This window comes from Rosa chinensis, chromosome 1 (assembly GCF_002994745.2).
Source record: "Rosa chinensis cultivar Old Blush chromosome 1, RchiOBHm-V2, whole genome shotgun sequence".
Classification (NCBI taxonomy): Eukaryota; Viridiplantae; Streptophyta; class Magnoliopsida; order Rosales; family Rosaceae; genus Rosa; species Rosa chinensis.
This window is the reverse complement of record NC_037088.1, coordinates 55,635,391-55,651,096: the sequence shown is the minus strand read 5'-3', so window position 1 is coordinate 55,651,096 and position 15,706 is coordinate 55,635,391. Positions and strand designations below refer to the sequence as shown.

General features: G+C 39.2%; 3 protein-coding genes across 3 annotated transcripts in view; all 3 read right to left on the bottom strand.

Moving 5' to 3' along the window:
• The window catches only part of LOC112182505 (probable serine/threonine-protein kinase PBL7), a 34,886-nt gene that overhangs the window by 1,232 nt on the left and 17,948 nt on the right, over window positions 1-15,706 (bottom strand). The window lies entirely within an intron of this gene.
• Window positions 2,657-3,644, bottom strand: LOC112182506 (glutathione transferase GST 23). The gene is made up of 2 exons (XM_024321000.2): window positions 3,293-3,644; window positions 2,657-3,106 (listed from the first exon to the last, which is right to left on the bottom strand). Exons 1-2 carry the CDS (start codon window positions 3,602-3,604, stop codon window positions 2,738-2,740), a joined length of 681 nt encoding a protein of 226 aa, XP_024176768.1. The 5' UTR covers window positions 3,605-3,644; the 3' UTR covers window positions 2,657-2,737.
• LOC112182507 (glutathione transferase GST 23) lies at window positions 12,394-13,511 on the bottom strand. Its single transcript, XM_024321001.2, has 2 exons — window positions 13,178-13,511; window positions 12,394-13,088 (listed from the first exon to the last, which is right to left on the bottom strand). The coding sequence occupies exons 1-2, from the start codon at window positions 13,484-13,486 to the stop codon at window positions 12,729-12,731; spliced, it is 669 nt and encodes a 222-aa protein (XP_024176769.1). The 5' UTR covers window positions 13,487-13,511; the 3' UTR covers window positions 12,394-12,728.

Here is a 15,706-nt window from a genome sequence, read left to right as displayed (position 1 = left end):
TGATTTGGCAAGATATATTATGTGGAATTGAAAATAAAGTTATTTGCTTATATGGTATGACACCTAGAATTTGAGGTCACAAATCTTAGGTCTCATTGAGACCCCCTGTCTTGCCCATAATTCTGCTATACTTGAAGTTCTTGGTTTTCACGTTGGAGTGTTTAGCTATGTTACAGATTTCTTTTCACCTTTTTTGTTAATCAGATGTCCCAAGGTTGGAGTAGCTTAGTCAAGCAGCTGAGCAACTCTTCAGAGTGTGTGGACCTTAGAAGACGAATGAAACAACTGTTCACCAGCTTAGTAGTTGTTAATACTGAATCAACAATTCTTCCAGCGGCGAAAGTAAGATCAGTTTTCGGCTTTTCGCCATCGTCTTACTTTATTTCATTTTTTTTTTTTTTTTTTGGTTTTTGGTAAAACCATCGTCTTATTTTGCATGCATGCTTTCACTTTTTTCCACTGTCATTCCAATTGAAAAAGAGGGATGAAGTTTATTACCAGAAGCCATTACAGATGTTTGTTATATATAGTCAGAATTCCTGGAAAGTTATTAGTTATGCATTCTGATATTCAAAGTACCTTTTCTCTTGACAGAAAATTGCTAGTGTCGGATTTAATAAAAGGGTTGTGTACGTACTTAAGAGTTAAGACTCAGGGTCTAGAAGACATTCATCTTGCAACTCCTATGAGGCACCCTTTCTCTGCACTGGCGGCATTTAGAGATGATGGCTGCGTACTAGCAGCTGGAATGAGTTTTGGTCGTGCGGTGTTGTGTTTTATGATGTCTGTGCTAAACCAGAGCCTTTCACTGTTCTTTGTATGTATAATATATAGTACAGAGGTAGATCTCTCTCTCTCTCTCTCATCATCATCATCATCATCATCCGATGAATATTGCTGGTTTAAACAAACACATGTACATATGCTTGTACACCTGCATCAAGCTCAAGAGATGCTCGATCGCCTAATCAGTGCAGTGTTCCTTGAGCATCAATGTAATTATCTAGTGTTTACTCTCTCAAACTCGTGAAATTTGGAGAAAGTTGTGTTACAGCTAATATTGTATTGTTTGAGAGTTGGTTATCTAGCATCTCTGTCTTCGAAATCATTTACGTGTTGTTATTTTGTCATAAATAGGGATGCCGGCTACATTCCCTATGTCATGTGCAGATTGAGCAGTGCTACACTCAATATTTGGCGCGTAGTGCAGATTGAGTAGACATTTAAAGGTTTGTATTGTTATTACAGTTTGCTGAAAATTTGTAGACTTTGCTCCACTCGATATTTGGCAACAAAACAGATAATGACAAACAAATGAGTAGCTAATATGTTCTGCTAGCTAGTTTCGGGCTCATTGCATGCTTGCATCCTAATATTTTTTGAGATAAACGCTCATGCAAAGTTCTTATTTTCTTGCATCTGTACCTGAAAGTTTACTTGTAAGTACTGTTGATACAGAGGCGGTTACTCATTCACTGTGTCACTATGTCAGGTTGAGCAATTAGAGCAGGTGGTCGCCGATCTTGGGCAAGCCCTCTCAAACTTATATGAGTTTCAGCTTTCAGGTTTCTTCTCTATCATCCATACTACGTCTATATTCATATTTCTAAATGGTCTTTTATTCTTCTAAAAGTTCTGTTTTTCAAAAGAAGAAATTTCTTTACACCTAAGAGAAAATTTGGGGTATTCCTGATAGACATGTAAAGGGTGCTCATGAGAAAATCATATGCAAAGAATAAAGTCATAGCGTACCAAGGATTTAAAATTAGATTTGCATATGTTTTGTTTCTCAATAGATGAAATTGGTAAGTTTAATTGAAACACAAAGTTGTTTTGCAGAGTTCCCTGCAAGAAAGATTAGTTAGCAATCTTGACCATTTGGACTTGGTTGGCGTGATCGCAGCAAGGTTAGTCCCTTGTAGACTTTTGAACTGATTTTGTTTAGAGAAGATTAAGAATGGGGTGGATGGGACCGTTTGACTAAGACCAGTGGCCTTGTTGCCTGGAGGATTCAGCTGCCTACTTCAGTAGGAGTTGAACTTATGGTAGAGAATACCACTAATTGGATTTAAGGCCCGGAACGATATTCTTATTCTTAGGTCTTCGGGGGAAAGAAGGAATTTGTAATTTCTGTCGAATATCTTAACGCTATTTCATTTAGTAGGTACTGACCAAGGCATTGGGTTCCACTGTCTCTGATGTTCATTGCTGAGTCTATTGAAACCCAATTCAATACAATACGCCGGGTGAATTTACTAAACATTATAACATGGGGGAATTGACGTGATGAATAGCATTTCCTTTATTTTTACTTGTTTGTTTGAAGTTCTTTTTAAGTGAATGCTTGCTCCATATATATGCAGAACGCATTTTTCTTTCACAAAGTTATAATCTAAACAATTTCAGTTTTCACTTATTCTACTATTGATCAATTCCTACTGAATGCACCATCCGCTTCCAGAAGGCAAATTAGGGTTTTCTTTACTCATATAATATATGACCTATTAAGTTTTTTGAACAATATCTCAGACATCGGACTTATTTTAAGTTTCTCTCTCTCCCCTTGATTTTTGTTTTTGAAAATTTGATGGAATTTACGTACTCAGTTTCATACATGCAAACATATATCTAGGCCATAAGTCCATGAAAATATATGTTTATTCAAGCTGCGAGATTTCATTTGATGGAGTTATTGTTGGATAAGAAAATTACATCAACTAATAGCTAATATTAGTGTTTAAGATTTTGCTAAAGCAATATAAGTTGTCCGTAGACCTTTGTAACCTTTGTAATGGGTCAGCATTGCACTGCGATCCGGAAGGGTCTCTTTGATTGTGGGAAACTCCTTGAACCTTTGTATCCATGCGTGTAAGCGAGGGAAGCTTTCGGCTTCAATCAGTGTAACCCCAGTTATTTCGCTCCAGACTTCCAGCCACAAAGCTAGCCACCCGAATTCTAAATCAGCCATTCCAATCTCGTCTCCACCAAAAAACTTCTTGTCTCTGAGGCCCTGCTCTTCCAAGATTCTCAGCTGCTCCTGCCCTTCTTTTGTTGCTCTCACTTGTTGTTCTCCCTCAGTCCTCAAAAATCCAAACAGGGCTGGGTTCTATGTCACACAAAACATCTAAATTAGTTTGAGTTGGCTAAAATTTGATCTTTCATTCTGTGTTATGTTGATAGATCATCAATTGTCAACTAGTTCTATAAACAAACTTACAAACATGCATGCATATGACAAATGACTCATTTGACAATATGACGTAGTAAAAATAGTTGAGTGTTCATTAATTACCTTGTCCTCTCCGAACTTTGTCCAGAACCGGGCCAAAGCTCGTCCATGAGGGTCTTTAGGAAGCAAGGGGTTCTGCGGCCACGTCTCTTCGATGTACTCAAGAATGACAGTGGACTCTGCGATTGGTTTTCCGGCATGAACAAGAACCGGAACCATCTTATGAACTGGGTTGTACTTTAGAAGCCGTTCACTCTTGTTGTATAAGATATCCTCCTCTACATACTCATAGTCTACACCTTTGAGTTTAAGTGCCCAGATAACCCTGTAAACAAATGGACTAGGCCAAGCTCCTAACAATGTAACTTGTGCCATTTTTGCTGGGTTCTGTTCTGCTCCTAGACTGGTTTCTATATATTTATATATATATATATGCCTCACATTCAAATTGGTTATCTTGGGCTTCAATGTACAAGGTAAGCAAGGATTAGAGGCCAATTTATCCTTTGTTTACTATTGTTGACTTTACTTTTCATATGTAGTGGGTATACATCTTAGTCTTCTTAGAGATAACATATCGTTTTGCGCGCCAGCTATATTTGAAGATCATGTTTTTCCAACAAAAACAAAAAACTTGTCAAGCAAGATGTACTAGATGATTATTCGTCTTAAGGTCGACCAGAGCCTTTGACTACAAATTAAAAAAAGCAGAACGAAGCCAATCGTTATGTTGAGGGCAGAAAGAAAACTTAATTGTTTACAGTAATGGAAGAAGTGAAGCTGCAAGGAACTGGTCCCAGTCCCTTTCGTTACAAGTCATATGGGCTCTTAAGACTAGGTGTTAAGTACTGAATATGTGGAGGAGAACCTTGTTTACAAGATTAATTAGTCTTGTTTTGAAGTATAACCTGGTTAATAAGAAGATTCCGGTGCTCGTTCAAGGAGCATTCTTACTAAATACAGAGCTTTAGAAATGATCATATAATTCTTCTAGTATGCTCCACCAAATGTGACAGCAATGCGAGTTTTCAAACCACATAAATTTAAGCTACTTGTTTGAGGACAAGTATGAAATGATAAACAGAGAGAGAGAGTAATGTTTCTGTGAGAATAGAGATTCAAGTGTGTTTATTCATCTCACACAAAGAGGTATTTATAGAAAAATATTACAAGTGTGAAAGCTCAAAGAGTAACTCAATTTGATAACCTCTACATTCACAGCTGCAGCCTTCTATGGTGGCTGTGATGATGATAAAATGCCATGCTTGTTGCCCTTTGGCATAAAGCTTGTCACACAAGTCACAATATCTACATTATACACTCAAGTACCTATTTGTATACATGATATAGACATTTATACTATGACTCATGTTTTGTACATGTGAATCATATATACTACAACACTCCCCCTTGGATATTTCATGTCAAATAGTATTGTTTAGGTCGTGCGCTTCGAAATTGCCTCGTTAAAAACCTTGCCAAGTAATAAAACCCTGTGGGAAAAAACAACCTTGGTCGAAGGAGAAAAAGAGCACAACGCGCGTTTGAGTGTGGAGTATGTAACTGGATACTCCCCCTGATTTAGACTCCCCTGAAGATCGTGGGAGTTCGGATAGCCTTCTCAATCCGATACTCTTCACATGTTTCTCGAAAGGGGATTTTGGTAACGACTTAGTAAATAAGTCCGCTACATTTTCCTCTGATCGGATTTGATTTACTTCAATTTTCAGAAGTGTTTGTTGTTGCTGATTGTAGAAGAATTTTGGCGATATATGCTTGGTATTGTCCCCCTTGATGAAACCTAATTTCATTTGCTCAATACAAGCTGCATTATCTTCGTAAATGCATGTAGGTTCTTCTGTGGTGGACTTCAAACCACAGGTTCCTCGAATGTGTCTATTTACAGACCTTAGCCATATGCATTCACGCACAGCTTCATGTAGAGCAATAATCTCTGCATGATTTGAGGAAGTAGCAACAAGGGTCTGTTTCGTGGATCTCCAAGATATCGCGGTGCTTCCCATGGTAAAGACATAACCTGTTTGGGAGCGACCTTTGTGAGGGTCAGAGAGATACCCTGCATCAGCAAAGCCCATCAAAACATCATTATCATTTTGATGGAGGGGAGGAGGAGAACGTCGGCCACCATGGAAAGTGTCACCGGCGTTCATATTGCGGAAGGTGGCTTTTTGCCATGTGGGATCTAATCCCATACTTCCGTCCTTTCTTTTCTCCCTGTAGGGATAAAACAAGCCCATATCAATCGTACCTTTTAAGTATCGAAAGATTGTCTTTATACCAATCCAATGGCGGCGTGTTGGCGAGGAACTATGTCGAGCCAACAAGTTCACTGCGAATGAGATATCCGGTCTTGTGCATTGAGCTAAGTACAATAATGCACCTATTGCACTTAGATATGGCACTTCAGCCTCTAATAAGCCTTCGTCCTCATCCTTTGGACGAAATGGATCTTTTCTGGGCTCAAGGCTACGGCTGATCATGGGAGTACTCACAGGCTTTGCTTTATCTTCATTAAAGCGCCTTAGTAATTTTTGAGTATATGCTGACTGATGGATCATAATCCCATCACTACGGTGCTCGAGTTCTATTCCGAGACAAAACCGTGTTTTCCCAAGATCTTTCATCTCAAACTCGGATTTCAAATATTTAGCAGTTTCTTTTAACTCATTTAGAGTTCCAATTAGATTCATGTCATCGACATATACTGCTATAATTGCAAATCCGGAACTTGTTCTTTTAATGAACACGCATGGGCATATTTCATTGTTAATATATCCCTTCCTAATCAAGTAGTCACTTAGACGGTTATACCACATCCGTCCGGATTGTTTCAATCCATATAGTGAGCGTCTCAATCTTATTGAAAACGCGCTCCGTGGTTTAGAGCCATTTGATTTGGGTAATTGAAGTCCATCTGGAACCTTCATATATATCTCTGAATCTAGATCCCCATAGAGATATGCTGTAACCACATCCATAAGCTGCATGTCAAGTTTTTCGGAAACTACCAAACTGACAAGGTAGCGGAACGTTATAACGTCCATTACGGGAGAATATGTCTCCTCGTAGTCGATTCCAGGGCGTTGTGAGAAACCTTGTGCCACAAGGCGGGCTTTGTATCTAACAACCTCATTTTTCTCATTACGCTTTCTAACAAAGACCCATTTATGGTCAACAGGTTTTATATTTGGTGGTGTCAGCATTATAGACCCAAATACCTGTCTCTTTGTTAGTGAATCCAATTCAGTCTGGATCGCATCTTTCCATTTAGACCAATCTGCTCTTCGTTGACATTCTTCAACGGAGCGAGGTTCGATATCATCGTATTCTATAATTCCTTTTGCAATATGATATGCAAAAGCATCATTAATAGTCATAGAATTTCTATCCATCACCCCATGTATACTAGTGTAATTCATGGAGATCTCTCTATTCTCTGGAATTGGTTCTTTTATTGGAGCGTCCTCCAATGATGTCTCTTTGACATAACCATAATCCGGAATATTTTCATGAGAGGGATTAATTGTATCGATGATTAATGGATTATTTTGTGCCAAACTCGCTTTCTTTCTTGGGCGAGAATCCATCGAACCAATGGGCCTCCCGCGCTTCCTGGCGGGAGCCATGGGTCTAGCCACTACATCACCCATATAGGGGACGTTGGCGCCATTCTCATGTATTCTTGAGATGGCATCATGTCCTCTAGTGTTAGGGACATCAATCCTTGCAGGCACATTTGCAGCAGGTATATGTGATCTTGTCACTTTAGCGATATCAGAAAACGCATCAGGCATTGATTCTGCTACGTTCTGAAGATCGAGAATCCTCCGCACTTCTATTTCAGATTGTGCTGTTCGGGGATCAAGATGAGACAGAGTGGGGACAAACCACGACAATTCCTGTCTTTTCTGTTGAACATTACTGTTCATGTCTCCCCCTAATGATGGGAAGACTGTCTCATCAAAGTGACAATCCGCAAATCTAGCGGTAAATAGATCGCCTGTCAAGGGTTCTATATAGCGGATAATGGTGGGAGAGTCATATCCAGTATAAAGACCTAATCGTCTTTGAGGACCCATTTTGGTGCGCTGTGGCGGCGCAATTGGCACATAGACTGCACACCCGAATATTCGTAAGTGTGAGACATCGGGCTCATACCCAGTGACCATCTGGGAAGCAGAAAATGGTTGGGTGGAAGTGGGCCTCAGACGAATAAGCACAGCTGCGTGCAATATTGCATAGCCCCAAGCAGAAATAGGGAGATTGGTGCGCATAACCAATGCTCGAGCAACCATTTGAAGTCTTTTAATGGCAGCTTCTGCGAGACCATTTTGGGTGTGTACATGAGGTACAGGGTGTTCAACCTCGATCCCAATGGACATGCAATAATCATCAAAAGTTTTTGATGTAAACTCTCCAGCATTGTCAAGACGAATTGACTTAATATGATGATCAGGGTGGTGAGCCCTTAATTTAATGATCTGTGCTAGGAGTTTAGCAAATGCAGCATTTCTCGTGGATAATAGCATGACATGTGACCAGTGTGTCGATGCATCAACCAACACCATAAAATATCTAAATGGTCCGCAAGTTGGTTGAATAGGTCCACAAATATCACCTTGTATTCTTTGCAAGAATGGTATATTTTCTTTAGAGTCCTTTGCATAGGATGGTCTTGATCCTACCTTTGCTAAAGAGCAAGCCTTACAAAACGAATGATATGAAGTAGTTCTTTCGACCAATCTTTGGTTCGTACTTCTTTTCGTTTTGAAGAATGGATGTCCGTGTGAAGTTTTTAATATACGGAGCATCATATCACGACCTGGGTGACCCAAGCGGTCGTGCCAAAGTCTATATGTGTCAGAATCCCATAAATTTTCATTCATGACATGGTTGGATTCAATTACTCTGATAGTGGTTGCATATAATCCACTAGAGCGACACATAAGTTTCTCTAATACTCGTGTATTTCCGTAGTTATTAGAGGTAATGCAAAGGAACTCTTGTCCATTCTCACAATGTGTTTCCACATGAAGATCATTGGCTCTTATATCTTTAAAACTCAATAGGGTTCTTCCAGCCCTAGGAGCATATAGAGCTTCGATGATATTAATATTCGTGCCATTTGGCAACAAAAATTGAGCTGGTCCTCGACCATGAATCAATTGTGATGATCCTGCCATCGTAGTTATTGAAGATCGACTAGGCTTCATCCATAAAAATAATTGCCTGTGTCGTAATATAGTATGTGTGGTGCCACTATCAAGAAGGCATTCCATTTCTCCGGAAAACATACTGAAAAAGGAGTAAAGTTCGGAATATTAACACATGTCCATGACATTGAATGCGATACTTTATTAATAAGGAAAATAACCAATGATTACATCAAGGTTTCCAAAGTCTATTCCAAAGTACAATCAAACTTTATACAAATTGTAATTGCTCATTCCGTTTGGTAATTCCAATGAAATATGACCAGGGAAGTAGAGAGATGTTGGTGGAGCGAGGCTCGCTTAAATACCATGGTCTCAATTACTTTCCTAGACATCATATTTCATTGGGTACACCACATAAGAAAAAGTCAATACAATTGTTATTGATTAAGGCACATTTGCCCTTGGAAAATAGAAAAGGACTATTCTAATCAAAGTCTGCTGCATCCTCGTGCATTTGTTCAGCTTTGAAGTCCTCTATTGTGAGATTGACATCTTCACTATCTTCATTTTCGGCAAGGTTGGATTCTTGCTCCCTGTTTTGCCTATACTCTTTGTAGCTTGCAGCTAGTTTAGTACTTGCATGGCATTGTTTGAACCAATGCTCGATTGATCCGCATCTATGACACACGTCATTATGGTTGCCTCCTTTCATTGGAGGTGCAGTTTGTCCATGTTGTGGATATTCCCTAGGAGGGTTACTGCTACTACCACGCCTTATGATGCGACCTCCACGGCCCATATTGTTATTATATTCACCTCTCCCACGTGTGGAGTTGCCACCACGTGTGAAGTTGCCACGTGTGGAGTTACCACCACGTGTGAAGTTGCCACCACGAGTGTCCGCTTTAAAGTTGCGGTTTCTCTCTTTATTGGGGTGGTTATATGGGCCCGTACGCCTTTCTTGTCCCTTATTATTAGGGTATTGCTGCTTGCGCCCCTTTTTGGGTGCATTATAATTTGCCTCACGGACGCTCTTGGTTCCTATGGGCCTAGAATTATAATTCTTTACAAGGATGTTGTCGTACTTTTCAGATACCGACAAAATATTAATAAGCTCATTAAACCTTGTAATTCGTCCAGCATTGACTTCTGTGCGAAATTGCTTTGATATCACAATTGCTGAGACGGGAATGGTGGAGAGAGTCTTCTCAAGTAGCTCATCTTCTGTGAGAGGCTTTCCACAGAACTTCAACATAGCTTTGAGTCGAAGAGCTTCCGAATTATATTCTGCAACAGACTTAAAGTCGGAGAAGCGTATATTATTCCACTGAACCTTCAAGTCAGGGAGGAGGGTATCTTGGATATTACCAAAACGCTCTTCTAGCGCTACCCATAAGTCTCGAGCATCTCTCATTGACATATACTCTAGTCTGAGAGCTTTATCCATATGGCGCCGCATCAAGATAATAGCTTGTGCATGCTTTGTAGGTGTTCTTTGGAACACAAGGCCTGGATTAGGAGCTTGAATTATGGGCAATATCCCTCTTGAAGTGAGGTGGTTCTCAACGTCGGTTACCCAACTATAGTATTCCGAACCCGTTGAGTCAAGCATTTGAAAGTCGAGTCTAGGTGCATTCGACATCCTGAAGATAAGAGAAGATATATTAGTTTCGGAGTTCAAAACTTCCACGAAATCTAAAATCAATAATCTTTAGACCAAAACAATGATGTTTTGCGGACACTCTTAGTCCGAATATTATGAACACTCTTAGTTCATAATTACGAACGCTCTTAGTTCGTTTAGCGTGAATTTCTTGGAATTCCGCTTTTGATTGTAAGTTCCCGAGAAAAATAAAGAGAAGAAGAATAGAGTAAAAACTCAAAAACGGGAACTTTTAGTAAATATTACCTTGGAATAATATTGCCGGAAAAAGTTGTCCAAAAATTGCCGGAAAAGTTGCCGGAAAGTTGTCCGAAAGTCGCCGGAAAAGTTGTCGGAAAGTCGCCGGAAAAGTCGCCGGAAAGTTGTCCGAAAGTCGCCGGAAAAGTTGTCGGAAAGTCGCCGGAAAGTTGTCCGAAAGTCGCCGGAAAAGTTGTCGGAAAGTCGCCGGAAAAGTCGCCGGAAAGTTGTCCGAAAGTCGCCGGAAAAGTCACCGGAAAGTTGTCGGAAAGTTGTCCGACAGATGTGTCGACAGCTGCTCGGCAGCAGCTCGGCAGCTGCTCGGCAGGTGGCTCGGCAGCTGCTGCGCAGCTGCTCGGCAGGCCTTCGGCAGATGCTGCGCAGCTGCTAGGCAGGCCTTCGGCAGGTGCTGTCGACAGGACTCGGCAGGAGCGCTCGGCAGCTTTCGGCAGATGCGCTCGGCAGCTTTCGGCAGATGCGCTCGGCAGCTTTCGGCAGATGCGCTCGACAGCTTTCGGCAGATATCGGCAGGACTCGGCAGGGCTTCGACAGCGGTTCGGCAGCGGTCCAAATTTTCCGTTGGCCGGTTCTGGCTGTTTCCGGCCGGTTCTGGAGGTTCTGAAACCGGTTCTGAGCTTCTTGAATCAAGGGCTTTGATATGAGCTAGGGTTTGGAGGTTTTTTGCAAGTTTGAAAAAATGACTTCGATCGGATTATGAACTACCTCTCCTCTTTTCAATTTCGATTCTGATTCTAGAGCAATTTCGTGCTGATAACGTGTTTGAGGACAAGTATGAAATGATAAACAGAGAGAGAGAGTAATGTTTCTGTGAGAATAGAGATTCAAGTGTGTTTATTCATCTCACACAAAGAGGTATTTATAGAAAAATATTACAAGTGTGAAAGCTCAAAGAGTAACTCAATTTGATAACCTCTACATTCACAGCTGCAGCCTTCTATGGTGGCTGTGATGATGATAAAATGCCATGCTTGTTGCCCTTTGGCATAAAGCTTGTCACACAAGTCACAATATCTACATTATACACTCAAGTACCTATTTGTATACATGATATAGACATTTATACTATGACTCATGTTTTGTACATGTGAATCATATATACTACAACACTACTATCTTTGTTCAAAAACCAATTCTATATACAGAACCGAACCAATTGAAAGCGGTTATTCGAAATAAGCTTTGGAAACTTAAGGCAAGGAGAAGTTTTAAATAGATAAACAGGGGAACGTTAAATGGTGGGGTGTGTATAGTTGTATACAGAGTTACAAAGACTCAGATTATACCTGGAGACATAGATTGGGATGATAACATGCGAAAAGAGGAGGGAAGATTGTGCAGGAATTCTTTGCATCAGATAGAAAGCCTTTGCACATAAATATGCATAAAGCAATGAACTGTTGGCAAAAATTTATTGAATTTGAATCTTAAAACATCAAACAATGAAAAAGAAAGGACTGGCCAAAGAAAGAGAAGAATGTGGATCATCAAACAAAAGATATTAAGAAGTCACTAGTCCCTGCAAGAAGAACAGATATTCCGGTGAATACATTGAGGAGGTGTGCCACAGAATCCCTTGCTTTTGGAATGACCCTTATGAAGGCAAGGTAAATTTTGATCATATATTCAACCAAATATCAATATAATTGTTATATATGCTAGCATAAGAGATGCAGACTTCTTTTAAGAACAGAGCTTGATAATTTGATCAGATGATCAATCGATGAAACATAACTTTAGCTCAGTTAAGAAGCAAACCGCAAACTGAACGGAACCCCATTTGCCTTAGACCAGACCGCGCGCATTGCACTATGTGGTTAAAGTGAATGTGATCAGAATTAGATGGTTAGATGATTATGGTTTAAGTAAAGGACAGAATAGAAATAGAACTTTCAAAGTATATATTCAACATTGCTTGCAAAACTGCATTCTCAATAAGGCTATAAATGAAAGATCTAGGCCATATAAACAGGCTTCGGTGTTGCTGAATTAAATTCTTCATAAACCGGCAACATTTTAATTATGTTGTGTTGTAAATTCTATAATCGGTCTTATTCTGGGTTAAAAGACAGGGTAGAAAGTAGAAACACATTGGAGGTTGTACAGGTACAGTGTTCTTGCATTACAGATTGTTGTCTTCATAGCTCTGGTTTTTTTACCAAAATATTTGTCTTAGTTAAAATGGAGTGGAGGCTTGGATTCAATTCCATGTAAAAAGTTACATGAGCCAGTGGACAAGCAAAACACACATATGCATTAGAAAGCTTCTCTTATTCAGTCACTAACTGTACTTGATGTGATTGAAACTATTCACTGATATCATTCCTTGTGTATTGGTTCTGTACGTTTCAACCTTTATTCATATCTGGTACATGTGCTGTTGTTTGGAATTAAGAGTAGGATATCAGGTAGTCGCTGGCTTGGTATACATCTCCCTTAGCCATTTGAAATAGGCTAACAACCGAGTTTGATCAGGATGATTTTCTTTAATCACGGGAACTTCCTTGAAATTTCTAATCCATGCGTGCAAGCGAGGGAAGCTATTGACTTCCAGAACTTGTACACCAGCTGCTCCTTCCATGGCCTCAAGCCAGAATGCTAGCCATCCTAAGGATAAGTCTGTCATTCCTATCTTGTCACCATCAAAGAACTTCTTATCTTCAAGGCCATGCTCTTCTATGATCTTCAGACACTCCTGGGCTTCTTTTGCTGCTTTTATTTGCTCTTCTCCAGCTGTTTTAAAGAATCCGAAAAAGTCCGGCTTCTAAATTATACAAAATAACCAGTCAGTTAAGGATCAACATTTTATATGGGTAGGAGAAACTCTCTAGGAGAAAAGGCAGATATGATTACCTTGTCATCTCCAAACTTTGTCCAAAATCGAGCCATGGCCCTGGCATGAGGGTCTGTTGGAAGCAGAGGGTTCTGCGGCCAAGCCTCTTCAATGTACTCCAGAATAACAGTTGATTCTGCAATCCTCTTTCCACCATGAACAAACACCGGAACCTTCTTGTGCACTGGGTTGTACTGAAGAAGCAAATCACTCTTGTTGAATACGTCCTCTTCTTGATATTCATATTCGACTCCCTTGAGATTCAGAGCCCATGTAACTCTGTAAACATATGGACTTGACCAGAATCCTATTACCTTCACTTCCTCCATATTCTTTTAGCTTCTGCTCATATTGCCTGACAATCTATATATGTAATTCTGACCTGCTTGGGCTCCAAGCAATCATTATTCAGTAGATAAGATTGGGTGTGGAAAATACTAATTGTTATGTATCGTCTTGTTTGACCAAGTATAAGGGGCATTTCATTTCACATAAATTTAATTAAACCTATTAGATTAGATTACAGTCCCGTTCCCCTGGTCAGCTACTTGATTATTTGGTCAATAACCATTGGATCCCAACTATCTTAATCTAAGGGCTGAGAAACAATTGCTCAACTTAAATTAAAATATATTATTTAACACTTAATTTATCAATTTCAATTACTTTATCATTTTCATTAATTATTCTTATGCAGCAGCTTTGAGGAACCAGATTTCCCGTGGGTGTAGAGAAGAAACTGCAATTTATGCTCTCTACGGTGGCGCTCCACCCACCAGAGTTTCAATTAAGGTTTCTGAAAGTGCATGCGAGCAACTCAGGGTTTTATGTCCTATGAAAAAAGAGATGCTCATCGTTTTCATATTGACACTGAAAAGAGCTATGATTTCTTCAGCTATCACCCACACAATGAAAGCTTGAAACCCGGCAAACATGACATAAAACTCTACCCTTGACATGGTATCAGAGCAATTTTGCTATTGAGACCGATAACCATTTCTAGAAATCTAGATTACCCATACCCATATTCCGCTGCCAATATCAAGAGAAGAAATTAGTTTCTTCATCTTACCCAGTACCAGAAACAATACCAATACCCAAAGAATTTCTGTTCTTCACCATATCCATATTCCCAGAAAAAGTAATAGTGATCTTGATTCCTTTTTGACCAAACCAAGATCATACCCATAACCCATAACCAACCTCTTTTTTGCTCAAGATTGAGCAGAAGCTTTACCCAGAAAATACCAAGAACAAATTTTGTTCTTCCGTACCCAGTACCCATACCAATACCATTCTCAAACCAGACCCATACAGTCATACAAAGAAAAGAAGGAAGGAGCTGCAGTAATTTCTTGTTTTGCCATACTTTTCCACCATATCCAGACCACCAGAAAACACAGGTATGGGTGATTAGTTTGGAATGAGAGAGAAAGAGAGGAAGGTGGTTTTAGGATTTTGGAATTGGGGAATATGATTTGAGATTGAACGGAACTGGGATGAGAACTGGGTCCTGCAAATAGGAGGTGGAGAGCCAGATGTTTTGGTCGCTGGAGACGGTGACTGCAGAGGCAAATTCTTGGCTTGAGTCTCCAGCGGAGGCAAGTTCTTGGGTCTTCAGCCAGAACGGAGCCGGGATGAGAACTGATTTTCAATTTTTGGCTATCAAGAAGAGATAAAAAGTAATTGAATGATTAAATAATATAAAAATAATAAATTTTAATTCAAATTATCTAAATATTTTTCAGCCCTTGGATCATGATTGAGCAAATCTAATGGCAATTGAGCAAATAGTCCCTGGTCAGTAGCTGACCAGGTGAACGGGGCTGATTAGATTAAACCCATCCATTATTTTTTTTTAATATACACCCAAATTTATTGATTAGGTTGATTACAGAAATGAATTCTCATTAACTGACATAGAAAATAAAACATGTTTTTGTCAAAAATTACTGAATATGCCACAAGCTCTAAACAAATACACTTGATGAACTAGACCCTTAATTGAAGCTCTCGTAATCAATAACTAGATTGAGGTTTATATATCTCTATTTTGTGGTCTGTTTTTTCTATATAAAAAGTATGTTATCTTTTTCATATAAACACTTGAATGGAAAGCAAATATAGGTTAATAACATATTATACAGTTGTTCTATTTGTAAGGTATGTATTCTATTTCCAATTTCAACATAAAATTTTTATCTGAAAAACGTACCTGATCATTAGAATACTTTTTTTTTTATAGATAATTTGATTTCAGGTATGTATCTAACATATAAATGGTTTACTTTTTGTTTCTATATATTCGATTACAGCCTAAATGTTGATAATTTTTGTATAACATCTCTATATTAGAATTTATTATTATTAATCTGATTTGGGTGTAAATTAAAAGAAAAGTATGTATGAGTTTTTTCTAATAGAAAGTTGAATTTTTGGGTTTATATCTAATTTTGTCTCTCATATAATCACTAATTGAAACTTGAGTCACACATTTTATCAAGTGCTTCGCATATCAACAGAAGAGAGTTCTTTACTCATATGATATA

Bases quoted from the DNA above. Each gene is read 5' to 3' on its own strand.
- LOC112182506 (XM_024321000.2), bottom strand. From the start codon at position 3,604: ATGGCACAAGTTACATTGTTAGGAGCTTGGCCTAGTCCATTTGTTTAC. The intron at 3,107-3,292 runs GTAATTAATGAA...TGTGTGACATAG, and splicing joins CAAAGTTCGGAGAGGACAAG to AACCCAGCCCTGTTTGGATT.
- LOC112182507 (XM_024321001.2), bottom strand. From the start codon at position 13,486: ATGGAGGAAGTGAAGGTAATAGGATTCTGGTCAAGTCCATATGTTTAC. The intron at 13,089-13,177 runs GTAATCATATCT...TGTATAATTTAG, and splicing joins CAAAGTTTGGAGATGACAAG to AAGCCGGACTTTTTCGGATT.